General features: G+C 32.4%; 2 protein-coding genes across 2 annotated transcripts; both read right to left on the bottom strand.

Annotated features, from left to right (window-relative positions):
• Positions 1-7,336: 7,336 nt before the first annotated feature.
• Positions 7,337-9,438, bottom strand: LOC125202548 (serine/threonine-protein kinase STY13-like). The gene is made up of 6 exons (XM_048100959.1): positions 9,321-9,438; positions 8,590-8,699; positions 8,326-8,510; positions 7,822-7,996; positions 7,614-7,754; positions 7,337-7,543 (listed from the first exon to the last, which is right to left on the bottom strand). Exons 1-6 carry the CDS (start codon positions 9,436-9,438, stop codon positions 7,337-7,339), a joined length of 936 nt encoding a protein of 311 aa, XP_047956916.1.
• A 12,758-nt stretch (positions 9,439-22,196) lies between these two features.
• LOC125202717 (ABC transporter G family member 9-like) lies at positions 22,197-24,609 on the bottom strand. The gene is made up of 3 exons (XM_048101164.1): positions 23,811-24,609; positions 23,334-23,650; positions 22,197-23,023 (listed from the first exon to the last, which is right to left on the bottom strand). The coding sequence occupies exons 1-3, from the start codon at positions 24,607-24,609 to the stop codon at positions 22,361-22,363; spliced, it is 1,779 nt and encodes a 592-aa protein (XP_047957121.1). The 3' UTR covers positions 22,197-22,360.
• Positions 24,610-26,627: the final 2,018 nt, after the last annotated feature.

The following is a 26,627-nucleotide window of genomic DNA, read 5'->3' as shown; positions in this document are numbered from 1 at the left end:
GTAAAAAATGAATATAAAGGACCTTTTGTAATGTATTTTGTTATCTTTTTTGGGTTAAATTTGATGTCGTTTTTTACATATCAAAAAACAATCCTAGAAACGGTGTCTTAAATGTTGGGGCCAAATGGGAAAAAATTTATGGGAAGACTTTTTGCTTTTTTTTACGATTTTAAGAATTTGGATTTTGAATTTTGAGAATTCAAAGAGCAACCAACAACAAATTCAATTCTACCAACATTAAAAGGTTTCCCAAAATACAATAAATTATTTAATATCAAATTTGCAAAAACAACAAAACAAAAACTAAAAACTTGATTAACTTCGGTTTTTTTTGTAATTACGGTCAAATTCAAACCCGCCCAAAAAATCGGCACCCGCCCGAGGATGACAAATAAGAGGCTTTTTGGCTGTAATTTCGACACCCAAAGGGCTCACACCACTTGAAAAAACCCCTTCCTTCGTCTCATGCATCGGGGGTTGGGGGGTGGGGGGGTCCCCGGGCCCCCGCTGCCCAGAGAACAGCCGGATAATACCCTTCCCCAGCCTCCGCCCCCACGCCGCGCGAATTCTCCCCCAGCACAAACCAGGCCGCCGCCTGTCGAGAAAAAGACGCTTTTCCCAAATTTCCACTCTTTTAGTAATTGGGTTTTACAAATGGGCGGGACTTAGTATAATAAATATTAATTAAATAAACCCAATTTCCAAATTTGAATAAGGCAATAAATCTATTTAAATATAGAGAATGCAAAAGGTTTGCAAATTTTTTCACAGACGAGCAAATTTTATAACAGAAAAAGAATAATTTTTCATTCTTAAAATTTATATAGAAGAAAACTTTAGGCTTTGCTGCGAAGAGAATTTTAAAGGGAATTTCTTAACAATTGGTACAATTATTGATATTTAAAATTATCATTAAATTTTAGGGTACTATTATTTGTTTTTCGTTCTGTTTTTACAATTAACGTTACAGTGCTAAAAAATTGATCAATAATTATTCATTGATTTTGTTTACTTTGTCCGAATTCGTTTAAAAAGTTGCATAGTATATAATAATTGATTAAATATAAATTTTAAATTTGTGTTACATTTTGTTTAGGTTAATGGAAAAATTTTAAAAAAAAGACCTCAGTTTCTATCGGTTCTTCAAGTGCTAATGTTGAGAAAGAACCACAACAATTGGATAATCATGTGGAGTTGAAAATAACCCACAATTGAAATTGATAAAGAAAAATAAAACCCGACCCGGATTAAGCCCCTATAATAGTTTTGAGGGAATATTGTGATCGAATTCGAGAGAATATGTTCCAAAGGCCCTTTCCAAACCCAAAAAGGCCCATTTTCCAAAAAAAAACATAGGGAAAGATAAGAGGGTTTGGGATTTTTGGTATAAAGATTATTTTGGTTTGAATATATCGAAAAGATGCCGGTATTGTTTTTGGTGTTTTTTTTTCAAAACGGGTTTAACCGGAGATGAAGATTTGTTGTGGTGGTTTCTCTAATTGGAAGAAGGCTAATGAAAGATTTAGAGCTCTTTGGATCAAAAGGGTATGCCCCACAAAGCTAGAATTGAATATGAAAATTTTGTAAATCAAAAGCGAGGGGTTTTTATCGTTAGTAGAGTTGGTTCAAAACGGGGGAAGGAAAATAGGTTGTTTGTGCAACTCTTGATGTTATTTGATTCCCTTTTTTAAACAAGGTTTGGTTTTAGAGGACATGATGAGACAAACTTCTTAAAAAGGGGCAAATTTGGGAAATTTTTATATTGGTATAGTTTAAGGGAAAGATGAAGTTGGTCAAATTTTTTGAAGAATGCTCCCGGTAATCAAATGATTGCTCCTGGGGTTAAAAAAAATGAAAAATTGTGCGTTTAAACTACACTTGAAATAATGAAGGGAAATTGGTGATGATTATTTTCCATAATGGGTTTATGAGTCTCGGTTTCTCTGGGGGCAAATGGCTATTGTTATTAGATATGTGAACAAAAATGGAGAGATAATAGAAAGATTTTTAGCCTAGTTATTTTGAGACTTCATCAAGATGCTTGAAAATGGCAATTGATTTTGTATTTTCTAAGATCGAATTTTCTTTGTCAAGATTGAGAGGTCGGGGAATTTATGGGGCTTCAAATAAGGGTGAATTTAACGGACTTAAAAAACATTTTAAAAAACCTCGGATGGTATGTCCATTGTTTTGCCCATCAAATTTGGGGTTTTTGGCGGGATGTGGCAAATCAATGTTTGATTTTTTGGGTATCTTGCCCCATTGACAAATGTGGATCTTCTTGTAAAAAGGGGGATAAACTTGACAATAAATGAAAGAATGGTTGAAAGGTTGAGAACGGGGAAAAACACTTGGGGAAAGGGCTAAATCAAGCTTCTTTTCATAGCCGGGGGACACTTTTATGGGGGTCTCATTATCTTACTTTAACTTGCTTGCATCGATGTGGCCCCCGATAGTCACGTACTTGAAACCGTTTGAAGATGGGGGGCAAGAAACAAGTGGCAAAACTAAAGGGTTACTTCAAAAGATGGGAAAACTTTGATTTTGTGTTTCTCATGATGTTGATGAAACATTTGTTGGGTATGATTGATCCACTATCTTGTGCGCTGCAACAGAGATCAACATATTTTGAATGCAATAAATTTGATAGTGATGTGAAAGAGGACTTGCAAGCATTTCGAGAATCTGGATGGGATGATTTCTTGCAAGAAGTGGAAGCATTTTGCCGGGCAAATGAAATTGATGTTCCTAACATGGATCAAACTGTTCCAAGGCAATTCGTATGAAGAATGATGGACAAAGTATTACAAACTATCATTATTATCGTGTTGAAATTTTTTATCGGTATTTTTGATAACTAATATTCTTATTTATTTAAACTTTGATATTAACTCCTAACATAATTTCTTTTCACAATCAGGTTGTTGACTTAATATAGTCAAGAAATGAGGAATCGTGAGTCCAGCACAAACTTACTCGAATGTATGGCATGTCTTGATCCAAGTAATCATTTCTCCAATTTCAATGTTGATAAACATGTTCATCTTGCCACCGTTTATCCGGAAGACTTTTCATCCATTGAGCTTAACTTGTTAACTAAACAGGCTTCAAAGTTTCGTGAGTGATGTAAGAAGAGATGCACATTTTTTAGATGTTGAAGATTTGGGAACTCTTTCAAAGAAGATGGTTGAAACGATGAAAGATAAGATTTTTCAATTGGTTTATCGATTGATAAAATTGGTCTTACTTTTACCGAGCTACGGCATCCGTTGAAGAGTGTTTTACTGCAATGAAATACGTGAAGTCGACTGAGAAATAGGATGGGAGATGGTGGTTGAACGACAGTTGACGGTATATAGCGAGAAGGAGGTGTTTGCAACTATTCCCAATGAAAGGATTTTGAGTCGTTTTCGAGAAAATGGATACTCGAAGAAGCCAACTATCTAGCATAGCATAAGATAGTGGTATTTATATTTTTACGTATTTTTGTTTAGAGATATTTATTAAAATATTATATTTATAATCTTGATCGGTTCGACCCCACGATTTTTGATTCCTGGATCCGCCATTGCTCACATGTGAAGTAAAGCTTTCCTCGACGGTTTGCCTTGTCCGATGACAATACGGAGCACTGCCATCTTCTTACAATAGCGAAAGGGTAGCTAAATCGGAAGTCTCCGAAGTCACGGACGGTCGCAGTCGCGGAGACGACGTTCCGCTACGACGAACGACCCATGTTCGAAGGTGTTTAGTTGTTGCAGAGATGGAGAAAAAGAATTAGGATTCTTGGGGAGGAAGAAGAAGAATGAGCGGGAGAGGGGGGTATTAAAGTCGACAGTGCAATGTTAATAGAAAACTAATTTAAGCCGGCTGCGGAGATAATATTTTTTACTACTACATGAAAGGAACAAATTGTTTCACGGATAAAGATATTGTCAAGATTAGTGCCCGTTTCATTACATAGGATTAATACATTAATTTAAGCATTTTCTATTTTTTTAACTTTTCTTTTTAATCTAAATACATGAATTTTAATCTTTCCTTCGAAATTCATTCTTCTCCTAAATGGAACTTATATGCTCGTCAGATAATGTGCATGTAAGTAAATACACAAACTTTCACGATTTTTGCTTTTCCCTTGAATTTGTTTTGAGATTTTATAGAGTTTCACACGAACTTTTGAAATTTTCCAATACTCCCTCCATCCCGATTAACGAGTCACACTTTTCCATTTCGGTCTTTTCCCAGGTTAAAGTCACACTTAATTTTTACCATAAATCGTATGTAGATCTCACATTCTACTAATTTTCTTCATTCATATTTTATTATAAAACCAATATAAATAAATGGGTCTCACACTCCACTAACTTTTTAACCAACTTTTTTTTACATTTCTTCAAACTCGTGCCGGTCAAAGTGTAACTCTTAATTGGGAATGGAGGGAGTATTTTTATCCTACGATAGAGGCTTAAAAGATACACTATATGTTGAAGAATCATACCTAAATATATACCAAGTTGAAAAGGAAGAGGATGAGATCGAAATCGAATATATTGAGGAAGACCAAGAATTTTCAAATTGGATGCGATATGCTTGTATCACTTTATAAGTATTTATAAATGAAATATATCTTGACGGCAAAGTACTAAAATCTACACTTTAGATCGAATTATTACATAAATCTTACTTTGGAACATGGAAGATCACTTCAATCATTGTAAAAACAAACTTTAACTTTATATCATTTTTAATCTCAATTTAATTTGGTGTAATTGTGGGTGATTGGCTATATTAATTTCAAAATATTACTACTATATTGTTTTTATTGATTAATGTGGTGGAAATTTATATGTTTGGTTATTATTACTTGACCCATTTAAATACACACAACACGTACGTAAATCAATAAAAAATTTGATTTCATCTTAATTTATATAATGTACTTTTATATATTTTCCTTTCCAGTTGTTCGTATTTTGGGATCCCATATAAATAGGTCGGATAACTACTTAATTTGCAGTCGATTTTGTGATTTTGACAATAAGTTACGTCTATAGAAAATTTGCACCTACTAAATATCTCACACCATTATATATTTATATAGTCCCTAATTATTAATTCACAGGTACTTACTTACACTTGGCTACAACTCTACACCATGTTGAAAACTCTAGAAACCAACAACCCTCAGCCCGAATTGTTTTTGAGCAAACAATACGAGCTTAGGCATCTCGCTTTCGTCTATGAATCCATCGGAATTCGTGTCGACCGCCTTGAGAACTCGCTTAGCCTTCCACTTGCAGAACCACCCGCCCGTGGTGTGGATTGCCTCCCGGAGCTCCTCCGCGCTTATCCGGCCATCCCCGTCTTCGTCGAACTTCTTCAACCATTTCTTGAACTCTTCCATGGTTAATTCTAGTTTACCATGGCAATTGACGACCCTATTAGGATACCTAATTAATGCCATTTTTTTCAGTATGTGTGTGTGTTTTGTTTGTGAGTGTTGCATGAATTGTATATTATAGAGATGGTCTCATTTATATATATAAGAAGCGTGTTTGTGAAACATCAAATAGTTGAATAAGAATCGATTAAAGGAGTCAAGAAAAGAATATTTGAGTTACTAGTGGAGGCCGGTTTAATTATTGCACCTATAAAAGAAACAAATATCATAATCTACATCTCTATATAGTAAATGGAGAATATGTTACACCATAAAAGATAATGATAATAATTAACATCTCTATAGTAAAAGGAGAATATATTTGAAAGATATTTTTTCCGTATCTTGTGGAATGAATTAATCCATAGATTATTATAATCTACATTGATATATATGAATATAATTCTTTAGGTTTCGTGCTCATTGCATATATTAAATGGCTAATCTAACGAAGTAGGAAATTATGAATTCAATAAGTGATGGGATCAAAGATTTGGGATATATATTTCATCCCAAAAAGGTGTACATATCATTTGATTGCTTATACGGAAAGTAAAGTTTAATTTTATTATTCAAGGAAATGATTTGGTTTGATTTGCATTACTTTATATGATGCATCATTTTAAATCTATAATATGAGTAGAAGTTATCATCATTATTTTTTAAATAATAAAGTAAGTCATATACTCCGATCCCAATATAATTTTTTTAATTATATAATTTTCTTTATTTTAATAAAATTCATAATATAATTAATTAGTTGCTATATATATGCAAAGAAGAAAATTTTTAAAAACTAAGAGATGAAAAATTCAAGGGAATGCAAACTAATTGGACCAAATTACATTGATCATTTAGCAATTTCCCGGTTTTAGACCAAATCAAAAGTGAGATACCTGAGGAATATGATCAGATAGAAGGGAAAGTAATTTGACAAATGATGAGTTACAACTCAGTTAGTAAGATGTTTCTTCAAAGATTCGAGTCATTATAAGAATAGATGGATAAGGAACCATTATTGATCATATATGTGTAAACAAAAAGAAATAGGCCGAGACAATGCTTTAACCTAATCCTTCTTGGAAACTGATACCCTAAGCTCATCTTCACCACGGGCTTAGGAAACCGAACAGCAGCCATGTTAATGAATCGAAACCTCCTCCGTACTAACTGACCCTTCCATTTAACCTTCGAGTCGATATCAAATTGCAGTGAAAACCTCCTAGAGTCGCGGACCGAACTCCGTCCCACAAATTGCAATCATGTCTGCTTGAACAGTTATGGATAAGGTTTTTAGTGAAAACAAGATTGCATGCCCTACTAAATAGCTTAGTTTTATTAGTATATTTTTATATGAAATTAATAAAATAGGATAGAAAGGAAAAAATGGTTGGAATATGAGGTGAATAAATGAAAGAGAAAAAGAAAGTGTGAAGAAAAAAAATGGTGGATCATATTATCGATAATGGAAAGAAACTAATATATGTGGACATGCCAAAATATAAAAAAAAAGAGACCATTTATCGTGGACGATAAAAAACAAACTTAATACGTAAGACTATTGACACTAAAATACGCTAAACACGTAAAATAATCCATCTAAAATTCCAATCTAACACATAAGATCGCCCTCCTTTTATGAAGGCCAAAGCATATATAACCCAAAATATTTCAAATAAAATAATATAAAATACAATCCCTAATCAAAGCTTAAACAAAATATTAAACTAAAACAATTATTAAGCAAATACGAATCCAAAGCTTAAACTAAAAAGTGAATTACAAAATTCAAATATTCAAAAGTAAATCATAGAGTTGCACATGAATAAAAGTATATAGAACAAATTAACTCAATAAAATGGAACCTTGAGTTGTCTAATGACTTAAAAACAACTAAGGCCCCCGAGCTCGAGCAAAGCATAAACAGCCGGGTGAGTGGTTTTCCGGTATCATGCCGCCTCCTTTAGACGTGTCGATTGACTCGAGCAGCTTCACAACCTCTTCCATCTCCGGCCGTTTATTCGGGTTAGCATCCCAGCATCGTTTCATAATGCTTGCAAAAGAGCTAGGGCAACAACGAGGAATCTCCGGTCGTAGATTCTACGTAAATGTCACATTATATTAGATATACAATCAAAGTAGCATCAAACAAGCTAAAAATTAAATTTACCCGTTTAACAACCGCGGTTAAAATCCCAGCCAAGTTAAGATCCCGATCGGGGTAAGGCACATCGCAGCAATACATTTCCCATAAGCATATTCCGAAGCTGTATACATCGCATTTGTGATTGTAAGGCTTCCCGTCGAGTACCTAAGCGGACGATTAATATGTTACTTGTACAATATTGATTTCGATACATGGTTTGTTAGAGATGTACCTCAGGGGCCATGTAGCCGAGGGTTCCGGTTGTACCGGTCATCTCACTTGGATTTTTAGCCTCAACGCGAGCCACTCCAAAACCAGTGATTTGCAGTCTACCCTTGGGACCTATAACCATGTTTTCTGCTTTGATATCACGGTGTACGATCTTTTGCGCGTGAATATAGCATAGCCTATGAGACCAAGACACTTCGTAAAAAGGTAAAACATCAAATCACAAAATTACAATAAATATGGTCTATTCATCAAAAACAGTAAAAGTGAAATAAGACAGCCTACCAGACTAATTACACACATCATATACAGGTCAAACATTGAATCTTAAAAAGTACAACAAATATGGTGATTTACCAAATATAGTAAAAATTAGACACATCATATACAGGTAAAACATTGAATCTTAAAAAATACAACAAATATGGTGATTTACCAAAAATAGTAATAGTGAACTGAGATATTTAATGGACTAAGTATTAAGTATATATGCTAGTGAAAGATTTACCCCTTTGCGAGGTCCAAAGCAAACTGGATCACGGCTTTGAAGGGAAGCTTCTTTGTTCGATTATTGAATAAGTGGTTCTTCAACGTGCCTCCGGAGATATGTTGTGTTACAACAAAGCAGCTCGTACGACTCTCGGAGGAGGCCGGAAATTTTAACTGCGAAGCACCTATTGACGCGCCAATACACTATAGCAAGAATTACTTGTTATAATAAATGAAACAAAAGAGTGGAAAAGGATGGATATTTAAAACAAATCATAATTACATAGGAGATGTTGGGATGGCTGAGCCTGTGCCAAAGAGAAACCTCCTGTTTGAATAGGGCTATAATCTCAGCCGCTGACCTTGTGCCATCTTGCAAATCCAACAACTTAACTGCATATAAAATACTCATGTTTTTCTATAATAACAAACCCTTTCTATCAAGAAAAAAATAGTCATGTTTTTCACCAAATTAAGTAGCTAAACTTTCGCACGATTTATTACCCTTGTTCATCTACTTATTTACAATTTTCGTTAAAACTCGTATCATCCACTACATGAACTATTAAAGAAGCAAATATTATGACGAGAGGCGACTAAATAGGGCAAATTGCAGGAAAAAAAACATGAAGTTAGGTCAAATTCCAAGTTTTAAAAATTGTCAATTATATCGAAAAATCTCGGCATGCTACGTTTCTAAATTTATTAACACAAGGCATACATGTTTAAAACTTTAATATGAATGACTAAGTGTATTAAACATCTTGTAGCCGAAATCTTACACAATTTCCCCTAAATCATACATACTTTTCTTACTACTAAGCATACATATGGGATTAAGCAAAATTTTACCAAATTTCATGATTTTTATTTGCAATTTCCGGTAAATGAAAACTAAGCCACAACAACTACTATTGATATTTAAAAGCTAAATAAGATCAATATTCAGATAACAAATTGAGCAAATATGGCATATATATATAAACCCAACAATATTGAGATAGAAGAAAGTACCATCAACATCTTGTCCCATATAAGTGCCTCGGTAGATTCCTTGAGCTATAACTTGTCGAATTTCTAACGCATTCGGATCGATCTCCCATGCCTCGGGCTTTTTGAAGGTCTTGCCCATAACCTTGCTCAATTGTAAATCTATACTCTTTAAATCAATTTTCTTAACCACGCCCTTCAATTCCTCACTTAGATCCATTTTCAACTCAGCCATCAAAATCAGTACGTATTCAACTCAGACATCAGAATCAACAATATTTTAACCTGACATCGGTATTTATTTTAAGATGGAAGAATAAAATTTTATTAATATCAGGTTTTTATTGTTTTATTTGAATATTAGATAGATTTTGAGTGGAAAAAGATTTGTACCTATCGACGAGTGATCAGTGATGTATTCTTTTATTAAATTTATTATATACACATAATAAAAAAATGTTAAAGATATATTCATTTTTTATTTAAATATTTTGACATATTAAAGATAAATAAGAATTTGAGTACCGTTAATTGTATTTATTATAGATTGTAGTATTAAAGAAAACCCCTAAAGTTTGAGAAATTGTAATAGAGCTTTAATTCTAAATCTTGTTCTTATTAGTTGTTAAAAAGAAAACCCCTAAAGTTTGAAAAATTATAAACACGTTCCGTATCTAAAGCTTGTTCATTTCTCTATTTTCGGTAATGTTTGTTTCTAAATTAATACCAAGAAATTACAACACAAATTTTCGTTAAAAACTAACGGTCATCAGGTTTTATCCCGATTTTGACCAAATTAGACTTTTAATTCTAATTTTTTACTCCCTAATTATTTTAGTAATTATTTATTTAAAATCAGATTTAAATAATATGAAAAATAAAATGAAAAATTGTAATTCCTCTTCTCCTACACCCCAATCTCCATCTCCGTCCAATCCAACTCCATCACCATCGCCAACAACACCTACCCCGCCTTCAACAGCTCCGCCTCCGCCATCTCCCTCATCCACCTTAATCAAATGCAGATTTTCCACTCTCACTCTCCTCCACAACTCCATCCCCACATGCCAATCAATAATTCCCCAATCAATTCCCCCTCAATCAAACGGCGCTGCTGCATTCTCCTCAATCTTCATCGCCATCCACCTCCTTAATCTCCCCTAAACCCCACCTCCGCCCCGCCCCCAACTTCCTCTCCCCGCCGCATCGCCGCCTCCGCCGCCACTCCCTCTCGTGCTCCGCCTCCAAATCCGATGCTCCCTCTCTTGCTCCCCAACTTTCTTTTTTTTCAAGAATTGAAATATGTTGTGCAGTTTCAGGAGATGGAGATTGGGGCGGAGGCGGAGCTGTTGAAGGCGGGGTAGGTGTTGTTGGCGATGGTGATAGAGTTGGATTGGACGGAGATGGAGATTGGGGCGTAGGAGAAGAGGAATTACAATTTTTCATTTTATTTTTTCATATTATTTAAATCTGATTTTAAATAAATAATTACTAAAATAATTAGGAAATTAATTAGGGAGTAAAAAATTAGAATTAAAAGTCTAATTTTTTATTTAAATATTTTGACATATTAAAGATAAATAAGAATTTGAGTACCGTTAATTGTATTTATTATAGATTGTAGTATTAAAGAAAACCCCTAAAGTTTGAGAAATTGTAATAGAGCTTTAATTCTAAATCTTGTTCTTATTAGTTGTTAAAAAGAAAACCCCTAAAGTTTGAAAAATTATAAACACGTTCCGTATCTAAAGCTTGTTCATTTCTCTATTTTCGGTAATGTTTGTTTCTAAATTAATACCAAGAAATTACAACACAAATATACTTTTTTGAAAATTCGTTAAATTTTAGTAAATTAAATTAAAATTGTATTTTATTTATTAATTTAATTCTTTATGCTCTTCCATATTATACACACGGCCGGATATTGCTCTCAGTTTCTCTATAACATGTCATTATTGCTATAAAGTTAATTTTTGTTATCCAGCCATTTAATTTCATATTCTTTATTTTAAGAGAAATTCCATTTAAGAACATATATATAGTTGGTTTGATGTAAATAGCGACACACATTGCGCATTATTTTATTTTTCTTTAAAATTAAGGTTGTTATATTAGCAATACTTTTTATATTAAAAATGAAACTATTCTTCTTTTAAATAAAAGTTTTTATATTTTACAAATAAAAACGATTGTTTTGATAGTAATAAATAGAAAGTGTTTTAATCAATGAAAGATTGTTTGAATGTACAAAAGTCATCTCATCCGTCCCAATAAAATTGTTGGAATATTTTAGGTAAGAGAATTTAAAAATTGCTAAATGAGATAAGTGAATAAAGTAGGAAAGAGAATAATTTAAATAGTAAGAAATGAGAGAAAGAAGTGGGAGATGTAAATGTGTTATTAATATGTTTTTGCTAAAAAGGATATTTCATCACTTGTAATGGATAATAAAACAAAAGAATGTCAGTCAATTGCAATGAAATGGAGAAAGCTGGATTCATGTAAATAAAAGTTTTTATGCAAAAGAATAAAATTTATTGTTCCTTATAAATAAAATACGCATATACGAATACAAAGAAGATAGTCAAGTAAAAATTGAATATTTGGGTAAGCATAGAAAGTAAGAAAAATAAGAAAGAAAAGCAACAAAATAAAATTGCAAAAAAGAACGGGTATTTTCCGGGCCCATGTACCAGACAAAGAGCAATTTGCTAACATAGGCCCAAGTCATATTGTATATAATACTCACTCTATACGCTATTAGGAGTCTCATTTTATTATGACAATAATTTTAATAAATATTAAAAAGTGTTGATAAAAAAAATATTAGAATAAATATATATTTCTTTTGGACACGGGAATTAAAAAAATGATATATATTAAGTTAAGTGGAGAGAATAAAGTATGATAGAGGAAAAAGTAAGAAAGATAGAGAGAATAAAGTAAGAAAGAGAGAATAAATAAGAGACGTATAGCATATCTGAACCAACTACAATATGCCAAGCGTAGCTAAGAATTACTACAAAAAATTTAGTTTTAAAGACACAAAAAATTTGGGATGCACTAACTAGTATTTGGAAATTTTTAAAAATAATCATAATATAAAGGTAAAAAAAGCATCGACAAATTATTTAGTCTCATAATTTTTTTACTTTTAGTAGGTCTATTTGTGGTCCCAATTTTAGTTGAACATAAATTTATTATGAGGGATCAATGGTATGATTGACCCCAAAAGTATTTCAACAAATGAAATTTAAGTTGTCTAATGCGAAAAACAAACTAAGGCCCCCAAAATGGACACATAACATATTATGGGATCAAGGGTATGTTAGACTCAAGATCTCAATAAAATAAATTTAATTGTCTAATGCCCCGAAAAAAAAACTAAAGCCTAAAAGGTTTTTTGAAAGTTTTGATCTAATCTTGTTCAATTGTAAATCTATTCTCTAAATCAATCTTATCAAATCAATCTTATCAGCCCTAAATCCCTTAAATTTTACAAACCCATCTTCAACTCCTCCCAAAATCAAACATTCAACCAACAGGATAAATTTTAACCTCGCATTGGATTGTATTTATCCCATTTATAGGGGAGAGTATATCTAAACATCAAGTTTTATTATTTTAACAAGATTTTTTTTTGTTTTATTTGAATTTTAGTATGGGAGAAGATTTTTCATCGATTATTTCTTTAATTTTTTTATTCATATAGATATAAAAAAATAAAGTATATTCTTGATTTATTTAAAATTTTTGTATAGATAAAAAAATTTTAACGATTTAATTATAGTATTAAAAAAAACCCTAAAGTTTGAGAAATTATAAATACGTTCTGTACGAGCTTTATTTAGGCTTGTTCATTTATTTTTTCGGTATTCATGTTTTTTAAAATTAAAACCAAGAAAACAACACAAATATACTTTTTTTTAAAATACGTTTTTTTTTTTAAATTTAATTAAATTTTTTAAATTAAATTAAAATTTTATTTTTATTAATTATTTAATTCTATGTCCTCCATATTATACGGGTTTGGGGATAGATATTTTTAGAATTTAATGAAGATAGAGATGGAAAAAAAAATTGATGTATCCTTTTATTAATTTTGTATACATATTGAAATTAAAAAAATAATATTCTTGATTTATTTAAAATATTTTGACATATTAAAGATAAATTAGAATTTTAGGAACGTTAATTGAATTTATTATTAGTAGTATAAAGAAAACACAAAAGGTTAGAAATTATAAATAATATTCCACAAATTGTATTTAATTCTAAAGCTTGTTCATTTCTCTATTTTGGTATCTATGTTGTTTTCGTATTAATACCAAGAAATACAACACAATTATACTTTTTTAAAAATTCACAAATTTTTGGTAAATTAAATTCATATTAAATTTTTATTCTACTCCATTATATTATTAATTTCACCCTGTATGCTCCTCCCATAGTATACGCGCGACTGGCTATTGCTCAAAGTTTCTCTATTGCATTCACAACGTGTCATATTATTGCTACAAAGTTAGTTTTTGTTATCCAGCCATTTAATTTCATATTCTGTATTTTAAGAGAAATTCCATTTAAGAACATATATATAAGTTGATTTGATGTAAATAGCGACACACATTGCGCATTATTGCTAAAAGTCATTTTTTTTGGTCAAAAAATGTTATTTTTCTTTTAGATTAAGGTTTTTATATTAAAAATGAAATTGTTCTTCTTTTAAATAAAAATTATTATATATTTTATAAACAAAAAAAGCGATTTTTTTAACGCACAGTAATAAATAAAAATTGTTTTAATCAAACAAAGTTATTGTTTGAACAAACAAAGTTATTTCATCCATCCCAATAGAAGTGATGGATTATATTAAGTAAGTGATATTATAAAGTGTTAAATGTGTTAAGTTAATAGATAGGAAAGAGAATAATTAAAGTAATAAGAAAAGTGATACAAAGTAGGAGAGATGTAAATAGTGCAAGTGTTAGTAATATTTTTTTCTAAAAAAGGAAATTTCATCACTTGTATTGTAATGGGACAATGAAACAAAAGAATGTCAATCATATTCATTTGCAATAGAATGGAGAAAGCAGGATTCATGCTAAAAGAATAAAATCTATTGTTACTTTACTTATTAATAAAATTCACATACACCTGCGAATACAAAGAAGATTAGTCAAGTAAAAAATGAATATTTGTTAGTCCCTCTGGCTAAAATGATATACTTCCTCCGTCCCAGCATTTGTAGTAACATTTTGCAATAAAAGTCCGTCCCATATTTGGAGTAACATTTAGAATTTACGATATTTGCACATAAAATTTTACCCCATTATTCACTAAAAATTACACCCAAATGTCATTATCTATATTAAAATAAATCAAAACAAAAATAAAAAATCAAAAAGTCAAAAAGGGACCCACCTTCAACCAACTCACTTCATTTATTACATACTCCATCATCTCAACGAAGCATAATGACTTAATAAAATGTATGGCCCTATTATGTAAAAATAAAATTGAGACTCTTATTTGTGGATAAACTAAAATGGAAAAATAAGACTCTTATTTGTAAATGAAAGAAGTATAATCATGACGAGCCCCTAACTTTCCTCGATAAACTAATAGTATAATTATATCCTCCCTCCATCCCGCATTAGGAGTCTCGACTGATCAATTTTGGGCGTCCCGCTTTAGGATTCCCTGTTGAGATAAATTAATAAAATATGTCTATAAAGTGTTAAAAGTGTTAAAAGTGTTAAAAATGGATCCCAACATCCACTACAACTAATAAAAAAGTGTTAAAAGTGGGTCCCAACATCCACTACAACATTTATTTATTGGTCACTCAATTAAAAGTGGGTTTTAATATCCACTACAATATTTATTTATTACACACTCAAACTCTTTTTTCTTAAAACACATGTCCGACTCAACCGGGACTCCTAAAGCGGGACGGAGGGAGTATATAGTAACCAAGGAGCATTAGGATGCTATTATAATTAGAGTGACAACGTGCCACCAACCTTGTACCGCTACATGTGGCACGCTATCCAAAGAATATTAGGACGTGGGATCCTCAAGAATATCATAATAATCGTTTTAGATGGATTTTTACAACATTGCATGATCGTGTTACATGGATTGCAGGCAGGTAGAGTGTTGAGTATTACATTATTGTTTATAATGCAAAAATAACTGGGTATAAAAAAGCTATCTCTTTTATATATATATATCGTGAATTGAAACATTCTATGTCTATACCAAGCAATACTCAACAATTTACACCGCAACCCACCTATTACTATCATGCATCTCTCAGAACGCATACTAAATGTAAGTATTGCTGGATACTTTCTAATATTAGTTGGATATCATGTTATGTGACAGCACGAGATTGATGGTATGTTGTCACTTTAAGAAGGGTTGTCATCTTAACATAATTCATAGTAACTATATAGATATTTAGAACATAAATATCTAAATTTTTCTAATAAAATATCTTGATAAATATATTATAATAATAGTAGAAAATTCTAGAATATCTGGATAATCTATATATATAGGAGTGAGTTTTTACAAAAAAAGGTTGGAAAGAGATAAACAAGTAGTATAACTCATTTAATTTGTCAAAAGTTTAGTTTCATGTCAAATTAAGCTGTAATGATAAACTAATGACTTCGTAATTATTTTCTTGACAGTTTCTCTTATGTTCGACCTCTAATCTATTTCAACTTAGACACAATAGTTAACTAAACACAACCAAATTAATTAAACAAGCTTGTACACAGAATCATAATGTGTTTTTATAGAATGATGAATATCCAGTTCACTATAAGAATCCGTCCTTGCCGAATACAGATTGATGTGTAAATAGTGGTGCACCAAGCATGACAGTAATTTGCACCACTTTATAATCTTAGTTGAAATCCAATCCCACATGATGAGCATAAAAATCTTGTCTATGGGAGTAGTAGAAGCGCAAAGAAGAAGTGGTAGAATCTTTAATTGACCAAGAAAATGACTGCATATTCTAAATATAGATATTTAGCTTGAAAATGTTAATCTTTTCTGAAATTATTGAAGAAGAGTAGTGATAAATTATTTAATAGTAGGATTAAATATACCTTAAAGCAATATTATTTTATTTACACTAAATATATATGTATGCATTTAAATACAACTAAATATCTATGTTAACAAAAGTAGTAATTCCTTGAAGAATCCTATCCGATCAAGAGTAATTATCCATCTTTGAATCAGATGCACTCTGAAAACGATTTATTCAAGAATAATTTTGTACCAATTTCTAGACATCTATAGATACCAGAACTCCTTAACATGTCAGATATCAAACCTAGTTTTGATTGAATTGATTATTACTATAACTTAACTAACTTTTGCATGCATTATTGAAATAGTAATTAATTTTTAAAATTCAATCAATCCAACATAGTTAAAAGTAAAAAAGATAAAGTTTTTCTCCTTATCCTCAAAATATCTTATCAATTCGGATGTTATTCCTGAAAATTCAGTCTCACGTGTTTCCATTATTAAATATACAACCTTCAAAGTACAATGATGTAAAGTTCTAAATATATACTCCCTCCGTCCTCCATTAGCAGTCACAGTTTGACCGGGCACGAATTTTAAGAAATGTAAAGAAAGTTGGTTGAAAAAGTAAGTGGAATGTGGGACCCACTTTTTTATATTGGTTTTATAATAAAATGTGAGTGAAGTGGGTTAGTGGAATGTGAGACCTACTACCATTTATGGTAAAAATGAAGTGTGACACTTAATTGGGGACGGATCGAAATGGAAAAATGTGACTTTTAATGGGGGACGGAGGGAGTATAAGATAAAAATTAGTCACCATCCAATAAAACAGAATTCTTAAATCTTGAGAGGATGTTTGTAGTTATTCTCAAATCAAATCTTCAATAACATGTGAAAGTAACTCACCTTAGTATATATTTAGTAGTAGTTAGAAATTTACTAGTATAAACTGTAATAGATAGTGGCGAATACATGATTTTTGAGCCACTTAAAGCGTCATAGTCACTAGAGGAAAGATGCAATAACTGAAGTCTATTATCTTTCGACTTTATTTCTTCTTTTCTCTATTTTTCCATGTTATCTTACGCAATGTCTCTATAGATTTTATTTTTGAAACTTTATTAAATGACTAAATAAAATTTTAAAAGAAATGAAATGACTATATAACAATACCAAAGAATTAAATTCAAACACGATGGGCCGGGGAACATGTGAAAAGGTGAGATATATTGATAAAAATATAATTTCCATCTCAAATTCTCATACAAAAGTGAAAATAAAATAAGATGAACCCTAACTAGTAGTACTACTATACTACAAACCCTAGCTAGTTAGCCAATTGCATGCTTTCTTGCAAATTCAATGAGGGAGTTGAGCTCATCTCCACGGATGTAACCATCGCCGTTCTTGTCGGCCGCTGCCATGCAGCGGGCGGCATACCACCGGGAAAACAACCAGAGCCACCGCCCTCCTTTCTCGCCAATAGCCACCCGAAGCTCCTTTTCGCTAATCTTGCCATCCCTGTCCGTGTCGTATTTCATGAACCAATTATCATCGATTTCTCCGAGGAAGGTTGTTTTTTCGGAAGCAACGCCGCCCAAGTTCCTGATCGCCGGTACCTCCATGTGTGTGATTTTTTGCTTGAGGGAATTAATGGGTGAAAATGCTTATAGAGAAGGTCATACTTTATAGTGTGCTAGTGTTGTGATGTGATTCCAAAAAAAGGTGAAATAATTGAATGAATGAGAATCAGAATTATGTAATATGCATGCTTCCTTTTTTTTTGGAGTTTAAAGGTGATAAATGATTGTGTCATATAGATAACTTACAAGCTTATTTTCTAAATTACAAGAATTTTGAGGTATAAACAAATGTCTATCGAATTTTAGATATTTTATAGGTTAATATAAATGTTACTACTAAACTATTATAAGCATTTTATTTTGGTTATTAAATTTTATTTAGTTTAAAATGCATGCTAAGCATGCATTTTGTATCATTTGGTTAGATGATTTAGATCTAATTAAAATTATTAAATGTCACGTAAATTAAAGTAGATTCGTTCCACCACCAATTTTTTAAAGTCGATATTCAACATTAATTATTCTGTATGACCCAATGTAAATATTCCGATAAGTATGCATGCATACCAACAAAACATATATGAAAATTTAAAATACAAATAAATCAAATATTGCATACAAAAGTATGCAACCATACCAATTATACCCACACGGCCACACATTATACACGACATATCTATACATATATAAAGGGGGAGTTTTGGGGGTATTTATGGAAATATAAAATTATATTATACTTTTATTAAAAATGATATACTTTCACCGGAACAATGGAACAATGGAACCAAAATTAGTGCTTAGTGGACGTTTCTTAATAATTTTGTTTAGTGAACGTTTCTTAATAATTTGACCAACTATAAGCATTTCCTTAACTAAATTTTTATTAATTTTTAAATAAGTACTTAATATCTCCACTAAGTACTTAATATAACGGTTACATTATATAATTTCATCCATTTATTTCTATATAATTTTAAATTAATCAAATGAATGGTGAATGGTGGAACCAATCATATGCGGGCCATAATAAATAAATTCACTAAATTATCTGTCTTTTCTTCTTCCACACATTTAGGGCATTAATTTTCTCTACTCCTTCCAACTTCTTTCCCTCTCTATAAATTTTCATAAATATCTCCACTAAGTTCGTCGCAATTTTCCTTGCCATAGTTGCTAGAGTCCTCCATCGTGATTCCGGCACGAAAACCGGAGATGAGATACATGGGTAATGGGTTGGTATTATTTACATACCTTCAAGATCAATTTTTTTCTAGATATTAAAATGTTGGGTAGAAGGAAAGAAGAAAAGCTCTGGAACTGAAAAGAAGTTGAAGAAGATAAAGAGACTCCAGAGGTGTGGAGGACGAAGAGACTCAAAGGCGCCGCTCGTATTTTAGGCTATGAATTTATTATTCGTTCTATGAGTTAAAGGTGGTTGGAGTTCAAGGGCTAATGTAATTGGTTAGATTGTAATAGTAATAAGGCGTTTTACATTTTATTACTATAGTATGTACTGAATTCCAATGTTTAAATATGTTTTCATTTATGTTTACATTTTATTGTAGTATGTTTAATGGATCATATTTTAATTTTCAAGCTATGCAATTTTTATTGAATTGTGGCTATGATGAGTATATCTTAAAGTTAAGGGTTTATGATTTAGGTTTCAAGGTTTGATTTTTTAGTGTATAGGGTCACTATATTGCAATGAAATGAAGCTCGACTGGGAAGTGTCTTACCAGCGCAATCTTAAGTATCTATAAAAAGCATAGAGTAAATGGATTATACACAACCAAAAATTTTCAATCTCTCTAAAGCTCTCAATATTTTATTGTGCATTTTGGAGCATTGTATTGCTCAATTTTTGGAGCATCATCGAGTTTATCGGTGCCTATCCGATTTGAGATGTTTCTACAAGTTAAGATAATAATACGACAATCCAAGAGAGATAGTCGTGACATAATTTGTCTTGGGGAAAGCGGATTTTCTTCGACTCGACTTATAGTTCAGTTTAATTTATAATTTTCATTGTAATTTATATTTCATTTATTGTTGTTCTTTTTCTTTGATTTTAATAGTTAGAGTACCGCATGTGTATGGTTTGGAAAATTTATCTCAATATTTCTAGCAATTCTTAAAGAGGACAAAATTATAACATTCCTAACTCAAAAACATGCATAATATATTTCTTCATTTTAGCACAATTTTTTTATTTTATCTACATTATCAATGAAGTTATAGTTATACTATTAAGCAGTGTCACAAAAATTGGATAGACTATAGTAATAAATAAGATAATAATGTGTATATATTTATCTACATGTACATATTCTATTAATAAATTTGTTGCAGACACTTTGTAGTAAAAAATGAAGAAAATTGAAGGTTGAAAAAAGATACAAATTTGACGTTCAAGACATCTAGCAATATATAGGACCTGTATAATTTATATTTTCTCTATTATGTTAATAGTTAATTATTTATTGACATACTTCTTTGTATATGTGTATGTGAATGTTGTCTTATAATGATTTATTCTTTATAACAATTTTAAATATTCAATAATTGGCATAGTATTTTAATTTACTTATATTTTTAGAATTGTTATCAAACAATATCTATATCTATAATACATAAAATGAGAATTTAATACATTTTTATTATATATATTTATGATTTTTGAATTTATATGATGATATTGTTTATTGTTTCGTAAAATTATTTTACAGTATAAAATAAGTGTGTGAAGAAAATAAAATGATTCGTGCATAGCACGTGGGTGATACTAGTAGTATATAATAATACACTATTGATTCAAATCGACAAATACTAAAGGGTAGGTTGTCATTACTAATCTGTATTACGAAATTTGGTAAGCCAGTCTAATAAGATTTTGAATACGAACTACAGTAGTATTAAATAACGTGGTTTCATTTTTTTCTCAAATCTACTCTTCTACTTTATTCTCTCTATGCTCTCTATCTTTGTGTTCTTTCTTATACTTTACTCTTTCTCCATTTAAAATATTAATTTCTTAAATCTTATGCTCTAAAAAGTGTCTCACTTACTGTGGAACAGAGGAGGAAGTATTTATTTAAGGTTGAAACTATCACACTTAATGTATATGACCAAAATATATTTTTAGAAATATGGGACTAATTTTAGACTTTAATCTTACCAAAATCCCTTAAAACAATTTTTTATCTAATTTCTTTTCTTTATTTTATTAATCATTATTACATTTTATTATCAAAATAATAAACCCTTCAAAATAATTTATTAAATTCATTCTTCGTCCATTTTTCTTTTTCTTTTAATTATTTTATTGATCCATAATACATTTTATTATCAAAAAATTTCCCTTATATTTGTTCAAAAAAGTTTTTGGTCATATACATTAAATGTGTTATCTTTTTTATCATAAATAATACTCCCTCTGTCCCACAAGAATATGCACTCTTTTCTTTTTAGTTCGTCCCACAAGAATATGCACTTTCTAATTTTGGAAAGTCTTCTCTCTCTAATAAGGTGGGACTCATTCTCCACTAACAGTACTTTAATTACTTTTTCTCCCTATCCCTCTCTTATTTTACCAATTTTACATTAAAACCCGTGTCGAACCCAAAGTCCATATTCTTTGGGGACGGAGGGAGTACTCCTTACGTCCATGATTAAATATCTCATATATACCGACACGGGTTTTAAGAAATTGTTTAACTTTATAAAATAAAGTGGATAGAAAGGTTAGTGGGATGTGAGACCTACTTTTATATATTGGTTTTGTAATAAAATGTGATTGGAATCTAGGGTTTACTTATCAAATATAGTAAAAGTGAAATATGATATTTATTAGACGCCGGACGAAAACGGAAAAATGAAAATTTTAATGGCGGATGGGGGAAGGATTTTTTGTCGATATTTAACGGTTCTGTAAAAAATGAATAGTCAACTGCGTTTTAAAGTCCAAAACTGGTCTTATATATTTCCACAAAAAGCCTTTGGTTTGGTCCTTGACATTATATTTTGGTTCATAGTTAACTCATCACTATTCAATTCAAAACGCAGTTGATCATTAGTTTTTGACAAAATCGTGAAATATGAATCAAAACATATTGTTTATGAAAAAATATGGATCAAAATATGTAGCACCAATTGTAAACTTTAATCTATTATAAAAAGATTACTTATATAAGCATAATAAAATCCTACTACTCTTCAAACTTCACGCCTATCATCATACCTAAAATTTCTCTCAATTTGGGGCTTACTGTTAAGGGAAATGGAAACTATAGAATTATCACAGTTTTATGGGAAAATCTGCACTTTAATTCGACATAATAACCTTTCTGAGAAAGGTATTTATTTGATGGATTGAGTTCTTCTGAAAGGCCTAACGTTAATGATGCTATGAATCCTTAAACACAAGGCCTACTTTTTGGTGGCACCAACTCTCATGAGAGCAACATAAGCTATAAGCCTATAGAGCACAATCATCACAGCCATGAGAACCGCCGCCAGGGTGATCCCGGTCTTGTCGAGTCCGACCCCCTTAATGGCCGGAAAATCCCTGACGAGGCAAGTCTGATTTGTACCACATTTGTAGGTCTGATCGTACGTGTACTGGGACGCGAGCATGAGCTTCAAAGTGTACTGGCTGAACGAGAAGTACTTGATCCAGGCTATGAAGACGGGGACGTTCTGAACAAAAAACCCGCCAGCCAGGCTGAAGGTTAGCATGATCACGGACGCGAGTGTAGTGGCTGTTTGTTGGTCCATCACCACAGCCCCTATAGCTAGCCCGAGTCCCTGAGCACCCAGAACGTTGTAGAGGATTGTTAATAGGCCTAAGAAGAAGGCCCCGGCTGTGCGCTTGAGGCCTGTCATCCAATAGGTAATGGCAAAGAAGACGGTGGGGAGGACTAGCTCCATGGGCAGGTCGCCTATGGACAGGGCTAGGAAGTATGAAGAGAGACGGTACATGCCCGAGGTCCGCTCTTTCGTTAACATCTTTCGTTCTTTAGGGAATGTGAAGATGGCCTGGAATAGCGGGTAGAAAGCCCAAAAATTTCCCATGAAGAAGAGGAGCGCGACCTACATTATCGATCATAAAAACTTGTGTTAGACCATCAGACAACGTTATGAAATTGGTAATACGGTTCATCAAACCCTAAGATGTCCTTATTAGTGGGAAGTACGAAACATATCAATTGGTGGCACAAATTAACCATATCAATTGCCAATTGATATCATTTGGTAGCACAAAACATATCAATTAGTCCAACTGGTATGAGTTGTGCTGACAACTGATATATTATGTTGTCAATTGATATGTTGTTAAGTTCTCATTTTAAAATGATTCTAAATTGAACCACTCGCTTATCAAATATTTTATCTGGCTAACCTGGTCTTGCAAGCGATCGGCCGAGGACTGCCACCAAAAGATTCCGGCTAAAATAGAAACCACCACAACTTGCACAATCTTGATGGTTGAGAAAGACTCATGCTTCCTTTCTTTGATCCCTCTCCTAAGCAACACTGAGAATTGATCCCACCATGTATTCGACCACCGCTTAGGCTTCATATCATCCGTTGAAGCACGAATACCGCCATCCCCAGCTAGCTCCGACTTCACAACCGTCGATAGTTGTGTTTTGTACGCGTTCACCAAACTCTGCTTAATCGCTACTTGATCTTCATTCGAATTTCCCGTTACAACTCCTACAAAAAAAAATGCAATAGATCCAAGGACCGATCAAAAACTCATCAATCCTCAGAAAAGATAAATAAACAAAACATAATAAGAACGCACATTTAGGTCATTTTAGGTAATATAATTCCAGGACATATGAGTTATCTATCCTACCAAACTGGCTCTTACCATTGGCAAGATCAAGCAAGAAATCAGACGGATTCATGGCGACACTCGGAGCAAAACCAACACTCGAAAAATAGCCCAAAACGTCAGCTCCTTTGCCGAAATACAAAGGGTTCCCTTCCGACAACAAGAGAATTTTATGAAACATATAGAAGAGCCTACTCGAGGGCTGGTGAATTGTCATAAGCACTGTACGGCCCCCGTTGGCCAGGTCCCACAGCGTAGAAACAATCTTCTGCGCTGTGGTTGAGTCCAAACCCGAGGTGGGCTCATCCAGGAACAACAAGCTCGGGTTAATAAGCATCTCCTGCCCGATGCTCACCCGTTTCCTCTCGCCCCCGGAAACCCCCCTTAAAAAATCCCCCCCAATGATGCTGTCCCGGCACCTCGTGAGCCCGAGCTGCTCAATCACGGCCTCCGCGTGCTCCACCTTCTCGGCCTTGGAGAGGTTGCGGGGCAGGCGGAGGAGGGCCGTGTAGACGAGCGTCTCGGTGACGGTGAGGTGGGGGTAGAGGACGTCGTCCTGGGTGACGAAGCCGGTGTTGCGCTTGGTGGCGTTGGAGAAGGGCTTGCCGTTGTAGGTGATGGCGCCGTCCAGGTCGCCGCTAAGGCGGCCGCCGAGGGCCGTCAGCAGCGTCGTCTTGCCGCTGCCGGAGGGCCCGAGCATCGCCAGCATTTCGCCAGGGAACACGCTGCCGGAGACTCCTTTTAAGATCTCTTTCTTTACTGATTTTGTCTTCTTCTCCGACGAGCCTCCGGGGGCCTTGATTTTGATCTTGTAGACCACCTCGTCGAACTGCATTTGCATTCACGTGTGGAGGTACGAGGATTAGTGGCGGATTCAGAACCCGAAAATGGAAGGAACGGAAAAAAATAATTAAAAAATTAATTTTTTTTTTTGTAGTCAAATGAATAACACAATTTAAGTGACGTTAGCATGTATTAATTGTGGTAGTTGATAGATTCCACACCATGAAATACACTTGTCCATTAGCACTAAAAGAAATCAATGGAAACTTTGAAACTATAGGTTTTTTCAAAATGTATTTCTCTCATTTACCTAATAAAAGATAAAATATAAATTTTAAGGAGTACTTATTTTAGAAGGGCATGATGGGATAATTGATATTTACTCATTTGAGAATTCAAGATTTTTTTGTATATATCAGTCTATTTGAGTAGTAATTATGAATTAATAGTAAAACAAGCGAAAATGACTTCATTGAGAATTGAAAGCATACCTATTCGGTATACCATTTTAGGCATATAACAATGATGTATCGTGAATGACCAACTAACTAAAATGTATTTTGAATCAATTTAAAAAATAAAAATAGCCAAAATGTCCTTAGTGAGAGTTGAACATAAGATCTATTGAACAACATTATATTTGTACAAAGAGTACATAGTATTTTACGACTCAATGATAAAGGACAATTAAGCTCTCCGAACCCTCTAAATCCGCCAATGTACCTAAACAACAACATATAAACACAACAAAAAAAAATGCATGTTGAATAACAGCATATAAACACAAACTGTGTTGATCGGGCTAGATTCCAACATTACCTTGAGAGTAAGGGGGAGATTCGCTCGGGCAAAGATGGCCGGGGAATTTTTGGCGTGGTGATTCTGCATCTCGAGGTCGGCCATCTTCTCTCTTTGAGTAGGAATGGAGATCAGGGTTGCATGGGGAGGGTATAAATAGAATGAAAAGAGAGGAGAATGGGAAAAAAAAAAAAGTGATGAGAATGGGCGGTTGCGTTACATTAATTAGTGGTCAAACAACAATAGATATTGAGATTTGATAACACAACTCTTCCTTTTCCTCGCTACTTTTGTTTTCTTTATCTTTCTCATCTAAATTTGCCTAATTTATTTTCCTCTTTGTAAAAGTGGAAAACAAATTTAAGTAAAGTTGTCAATCCGTGTGTAGAGAATATGTACTTATATATTGAATATCACAATAGTTCAAAATTGATCTTGTGTATTTGCCTAAAAGACATTTTAGTTCTACACATTAAATGTTATATAGTTTCTAGATTTTTACAATATATTTTGGTCCATAGTAACAATTACGGTCAAATAATATATCATTTTAACATGAATAAGCTAATAGAGTATGTAACAAAAACACATATATTATCAACTACATAAAAAATGGGAGTATATTTAACCAGCATCCGCTTCTCAAAATTTTAATCAGATTGATATAGTATTTAACTGGAAATATTTATCCGGCATTTTTATGGTGATGTTTTTAAATATATTATGAGGCCGTACAGCTATTTTTAGTGTATTGTATTTTGGTTGGTCACAAAATAATAGTAGTAATATATTATTCAAATAGAGAACATTACCTTTTTCAGTTAGAAACCAAAGTAATACTTAGCCAAACATAAAACACCTTTTTCGTTTAGAACCCCAGAAAAACTGAGTCATACATAAAACATTTCCTATTTGGTTATACTTTATAATTTTCATGAAATATGAATAATGTCAAGAGACAAATGTTGGGAGATAAAGGAATATAATTTTTCTACATTTAATAAATGCGTCTTGTTAGTTAATATGGAATACCAACTATATACGTAAGCACATACGCGAGCAATTTCCAATTCAAAATTTTTCCGCATTTTATGCTTCGATTGTAAAATTGAATACTATCAGCTGTAAATTTTCGCAAAATGACTTGCTAGCATTAAATATATTAATGCCTGAGTGTAGAATATATATGCACGTGGAGATGGTAGTGATAAAGTGCAAACTCTATATATAGTATAAATTTTAAACTTTTCAATATAGTGTCAATACAATGTC

This window comes from Salvia hispanica, chromosome 1 (assembly GCF_023119035.1).
Source record: "Salvia hispanica cultivar TCC Black 2014 chromosome 1, UniMelb_Shisp_WGS_1.0, whole genome shotgun sequence".
Lineage (NCBI taxonomy): Eukaryota > Viridiplantae > Streptophyta > Magnoliopsida > Lamiales > Lamiaceae > Salvia > Salvia hispanica.
Note: the sequence above shows the minus strand (reverse complement) of the source record. Positions and strands in the feature narration are given on the sequence as shown.